The sequence below is a fragment of the Dipodomys ordii genome, unplaced genomic scaffold (assembly GCF_000151885.1).
Source record: "Dipodomys ordii isolate 6190 unplaced genomic scaffold, Dord_2.0 Scaffold67, whole genome shotgun sequence".
In the NCBI taxonomy this organism is placed as follows: domain Eukaryota; kingdom Metazoa; phylum Chordata; class Mammalia; order Rodentia; family Heteromyidae; genus Dipodomys; species Dipodomys ordii.
Genome location: NW_012267283.1, coordinates 6,301,450 through 6,307,715, shown reverse-complemented (window position 1 = coordinate 6,307,715; position 6,266 = coordinate 6,301,450). Strand labels below are relative to the sequence as shown.

Genomic DNA, 6,266 nt, shown 5'->3' with positions numbered 1-6,266 from the left:
GCGTCCCGGGGGCTCCCGGGCCGGTCATCCCTCCCTCTTCCCCCCAGCTGAGGAGGAAACTCCTGAAAGAGAAAAGTGTCTCCTTAGATGAAGAACGTCGGACATGGTCTGTCTGTAAAGTGAACCCAAAGCTGGCCTTCGCCTCCCCACGGAGAGGCGCTTTCTTGGCGGTTGGTGGACTCAGCTTCCTAATAATGGCGCTGGCCTGCTGAGAGCTGCAGTCTTTATCCTCACCACAGTGGCCAAGGCCAAGAGTTAGTAACCTCCTAGCTGATTGTTTTTTGAACTTAGAATGCTCACGTTTCTTATCCATGGATTATTATTATTAAAAACTGAAACTTGGGAGCGTACACTTGTTCAGCCACTTTGGAAATCAGTATGGAGGTTCCTCAAGTGACTCCATATAGAGCTCCCGTATGACCCAGCAATCCCACTTTTGGGCATTTACCCAAGTGTTTACAAACAAGACCCTACTAAAGCTACCAGCACAACTATGTTTATTGCAGCACTATTTACTATAGCTAAGATATGGAACCAACCCAGATCACGAAAATGTGGTATATATACACAATGGAATTCTATGCCTCCATCAGAAAGAAGACATTGCCCCATTTGATAGGAAATGGAAAGACTTGGAAAAAATTATATTAAGTGAAGTAAGCCAGGCCCCAAAGAAACATAGGTCCCATGGTTTCCCTTATTTGCAATATCTAGTATATGTCTGAGTCAAGCAGAAAAGGTCAGATAAGTTGATGTTAGGCGAAATGAACCCAAGATAAGGATTCAAATGTTTTTTTTCTTTCATGTGATTGTTTCTAACATATTTATAAGATGATTTTTTTTTGTTGCTTTGTATGTCCGTCCCCCACGGTACAACCCCTGCTTTCACTGTATTTGATGTTGGTATACTTTGTGGAGGGGAAGGGAAAAAAACCAATTGTTTAAATAGGGATACAGGTGGACCCATTGCAACAATGAGATGTACAAGACGTTATGTCCAAAAACGAACTTTACAACTTTGGCAGGGGAGAGGGCAGGAAGATGGGAAGGAATAGGAAGGGGAAACAAAGGAGGAGGCAACAATGCTTGATACGAAATGTACTCATTACCTTGCCCGTGTAATTGTAACCCCTCTGTACAGTATTTTCACAATTAAAAAAAAGAACAAATAAGGGAGTGCCAGACATTGGTGACTTCTGCCTCAGTTCGGTTCTTAGCCTTGTTAACAAAACAAAACGATCCCACTCTCTCAACCTCCACGCATATCTCCCCTGTCCTTATCTCTCATTGTAGGTTCTCATATTATTATCCGGGGAAAGATTATAATAAAAAAAGTACCATTTATGTCTCTTTCCAAACACAGATTACTTGAGTCAACCTGAGCAAAGTTTGCTCCATATGCCCATTGATTCATTTTTTTATGTTATTCACAGTCTTTAAAAACTATAGGTAGTAGGCAAGGTTTGTTTTTTTCTTCTAATAACAAGCTATCAGGATGTAGTTTAAAACATTAAGAGTGCCTACCAATTGCGATTTATTTTATTATTTTTTTGGGTCCGGTCGTGGGGCCTGAACTCTGGGCCTGGGCGCTGTCCCTCAGCTCTTCAGCTCAAGGCTCGCGCTCTACCACTTGAGCCATAGGGCCACTTCCAGCTTTTTTTCTTTTTGCTTATGTGGTGCTGGGGAATCGAACCCAGGGCCTCAGGCATGCAAGGCAAGCACTCTACCACTGAGCCACCTTCCCAGCCCCAATTGCGATTTTTTTTGATGACAAGTTTGTTTATTTGGGACAGTAAGACACCAAATGGAATAAACTCAAATTACATGGTTACATTAAGATTTATATACTACAAGGTAAAACATATATAACTGTGTTTTGTAGACAAAAATATATCAGAATAAAAGTTAATACCTTCATTATGCAAACTAGGTAGTAAAAGTAAGCCCTAAATTTGACCACAGCTTTGTAGATACCAAAAATTGCTTCAGGAATTAGCTTCAGGAAATGCGTGCATGCTAACCTAACCTACATTAGATGGGTCTGTAAACTAGAATGGCATGTGTGTGTGTGTGTGTGTGTGTGTGTGTATACACACGCACACACAATTTGTGGTATAATTTATGGTGAAGCAGTTCCTAATGAGAATAATTTATGGCAAAGCAATTCCTAGTGAATGATGAATTAAAGTTTTTCATACTCAACAAACAGCTATTACAGAAGGAGGAACTAATGGTCCATAACCTGATGTCATTAGAGGCTTTAAAGATGACCTTGATACTGCATCTGTCTTTTGAAACTAATACTGACTCACACAGTTCTGCTTGAAGTCTCCTTTTTCAGCTTGTGTGTATTTTACCACTATATCACAATGCAGTTAACACATAGCATCGTCTTGCATTAGTTACATCTCATATCTGCTTTTAATCAGTGAATTTTCTGCATTTACTCAATATAGGAGATTCTTTGACTTTAGCAGCAATTTCTAATTTTTAAAGAACCTAAGAAAATTCTGGTAAAACATACTTTTATCATGATTGCCAAAAGACATGCAAACAGAATTAGTAAAGTTCATTCAGATGAATACATTATCGAGTAAAAAATTTTACTGCATAATTGCAAAGTTTGCAATAATCCCAATTGTTGTTCTCAGATAAAGGAACAACATTGGAACACCAACACCCTCTAATGAACATCTACTCATAAATATGTGGGTAAAAGAGAATGCCTACTGGTTCACAATAGCTATACATTCAGTATTGGGTAGTGGTTATCTTTATTGACATCTCTACATAAATATGTCTAAGGAAAGCCAGTAGAAGTACAGCATAGATATTTCAATCTACTATGTGTCCCCTGTTTCTAGACTCAGATGTGGTTGTAACTGAACATTGCATGTCCTACCTTTCCCCAAATATTTAAGTTTACCTTATCTCTCTTCAGGCATGTGCATTCTTTGCTACAGGCCCCAGACAAAATGATGGAACATTCTATGAATTTCGGACCTATTATCTTAAGTCCTCAAAGATGAATGAGTTCCTAGAAAATTTTAAGAAAAATGTTCACCTTCGGACAGCTCACTCTGAATTGGTTGGATATTGGAGTGTAGAATTTGGAGGCAGAATGAACACAGTATTTCATATCTGGAAATATGGTATGCATCACACAGTTTGTGTTCCATACAGGTATATTTGTTCTGTTGGATGTTACATGACACGTAGTTTTTTGTTTGTTCATTTTGTTTTTGGGGTTTTTTTTTTTGCCAGTTGTGGGGCCTGAACTGTGGGCCTGGGCATTGTCCCTCAGCTCTTCAGCTCAAGGCTAGGGCTCTAACACTTGAGCTATAGCACCACTTCCAGCTTTTTCTGTTTATGTGGTGCTGAATTGAAGCCAGGGCCTCAAGGATGCAAGGCAAGCACTCTACCATTGAGCCACCTTCCCAGCCCCCAACACATAGTTCTTGAATTCTGTATTACTATAGATACTCATTAATGAAGTATAGCTATTAGAAAGCAATGTAGAGCCAGATATCCAGAGCTCACGCCTGTAATTCTAACTACTCAGAAGGCTGAGCTCTACGATCACAGTTTTAGGCCAACCTGGGCAGAAAAGTTTATGAGACTTTTATCTCCAAGTCTCACCAGAAAGCTAGAATCGAGACTGTGACTCAAGTGGTAGAGTCACAGCCTTGGGAGAAAAAAGTAAGGGAGAGCACTTAGGCCCTGAGTTCAAGCCATAATACTGGCGCACACACATACACACACATGCACACAAAATCAGTATAACACCAGAAGAGTAAAATTAATACATTGATTACTCTTCTCGGTGGTCCAGAACAACACTGCTCAAGTTATTAAATTGTCATCAATGGGAATATATAATCTCATGTATCAAGTCCTTAAATGGTGAGCTAAACAAAATTTGCAGAATACTTTTTCTGTGTGTATCTATCTGAGGGCTTGAACTTAGGACCTTTGTAGTATCCTTGAGCTTTATTTGCTCAGAGCTAGCACTCTACTACTTGAGCCACAGCTGCACTTCTAGCTTTGTGGTGGTTAAGTAGAGATAAGAATCTCACACTCTCCTGCCCTGATTGGCTTAAAAATCATGATCCACAGATCTCTACCTCCTAAGTAGGTAGAATTATAGGAATAAACTATCAATTCTTAGCCTTAATGCCTAGACAAATCTTAGGATCATTTATTGGAAAATTGGTTTACGCAAAACTTAAAGCACTTCTTTTAAATTCCTAAGTGCACAAAAATCACAAAAAGGAATTTGGACAGAGCTAGGGTTAAATATTATCTTTTTGTTAGACAAAATTCACACATTTGAGGTTTTAAATAAATGATGATAGTCAAGTTTTATGGCTCACTCAACTCTGGGATTTAAAAATTCTCTTATGCTTAAAGACCACTTTTGTTGTATTTTGTACCTCAGATATTCAAGGAAATCTGTCATACTACTCTGTGAAGGTAAAAGAGAAGCAATTAGAGAAATTTCTTCCTATTTTGAAGCTATCTATCCTGGAGAAAAGAGAACCAGTAACAAAAATCCCTATGATGTTAGATAACCCTATGTCTAGTCCTAACAGTCCACATCACAGTGTCCAAAGAACTCAATAATTTCATCTAGGATTTGATCATCAATGTCAAAATTAACATTCCTAAAATAATTCACTATATATTAAATTAATTAAATAATCTACCATTCCATACCTAACACGGACAAATTGAGGAATTTTCCATCATGTAATAGAACACAACTTAGAATTTTGATAGACAAGTTGTTACAATATGACTTTCCAGGAAATCTAAAATGTACTGATATATCACTTAAGATGTAAGATTCGTGTTACTCCTTATCCCCAACATAAACCGTATCAATTTTCACTATTAGTCTCATAAATTCCTATTAGTAACTATTTGGCTTGACCACCTACCAGTACAAAAGAAATACAGTATTTGTTTCAGTAATATGAACCTCTGGCCCATGAGCTACATAAGGACTCTGAAATCAGTAGCTCTGGACCTGCCAGGGCATCTGAGGCCAGGACCCAAACTATCTCCACAGTATTCCTAAATGCTGTGGATGAATTCTGCTGGGCTGGATAAAATCCAGAGAAATACAGTTGCTTTGAAGTTGAATTGTTTTTCTTTTTGCTTTTCTTAATGCTTTTCTCCCATAGATAACTTTGCTCATCGAACTGCAGTTAGGAAAGCCTTGGCTCAGGATAAAGAATGGCAAGAACAATTCCTCCTTCCAAGTTTGCCTCTCATTGATAAACAAGAGAGTGAGATTACTTATCTGGTCCCTTGGTGCAAACTAGGAAAACCTCCAAAAGAAGGTAAGTCTCCCTCCTAACTAATTTTTGTTTTGATGAACAAAATGCTAAATCTTAAGTGGTGAAAAACTAACATTCCACTAGGGATGGGGACCTAATCCTTTTTTTTCATAAAGTAGCCTACAAGGATGGTTGATATGAAACCAAATGGAAGCTCTTAGCTTGTCCTTAAAAAAATAACTGGGAATTAAGTTTGAAGAAATTTTCCAAATTGAGATCTTTATATATTAGTAAAACTGAGCTATGCTGTAGAAAAATATATACATAATATAGAAGTAATCGTTTAAATATCAAATATTTTTCCAAATGATGACTTTTTAGTGACTTTTATTTATTATTTGAATTTAAGACCTAGCCGTTGCTAGGCAAGTGCTCTACCACGTGAGTCATATTCCTTATGCTTTTGCTCTCATTAGTTCTTTAATAGGGTCTTCTTTTTTAACCCAGGTTACTGTGGACCATGATCCTGTTCTTTATACTTTAGTAGCTGGATGATAATTACGCACCTCCCAGGCCCTGTTTTTCATTTTCTTACTTTTTCCCTGGCTGACTTCTAACTATAATCTTCTCTCCCAAATAGCTAGGATTATAAGTAGAAGTCACTACACTTAGTTTGTAATTAATCTCAAACATTAGGTTTATCTTTTCATAAAAATTGGTGGAAATGAACCAAAACTGCTAAGCTATGTTACTATAATCTAACATTTTTATCTTCCTCTCTCTTATTTCTGTTTGATAATAATTCCTTAAGATAGGTCTTATTGCTGATTTTACTTGCCATTGATGTAAAGAACCTCTAACATCCAACCAGTTTTAATTTATTTATTTTTTATTTGTGAACATACTGTACAGAGGGGTTACAATTACATGGGCAGGATAATGCGTACATTTATTACCAAGCATTGCAGCCTCCTCCTTTGGTTT

The 6,266-nt window shown here is 37.6% G+C and overlaps 1 protein-coding gene across 1 annotated transcript in view; it reads left to right on the top strand.

Annotated features, from left to right (window-relative positions):
• LOC105990749 (protein NipSnap homolog 3A) overlaps positions 1-6,266 on the top strand; it is a 33,921-nt gene that overhangs the window by 20,735 nt on the left and 6,920 nt on the right. The window contains exons 2-3 of the mRNA XM_013023232.1: positions 2,942-3,152; positions 5,187-5,345. Coding sequence (XP_012878686.1) covers positions 2,942-3,152; positions 5,187-5,345 — 370 coding nt within the window. The remainder of the gene's footprint in view (positions 1-2,941; positions 3,153-5,186; positions 5,346-6,266) is intronic.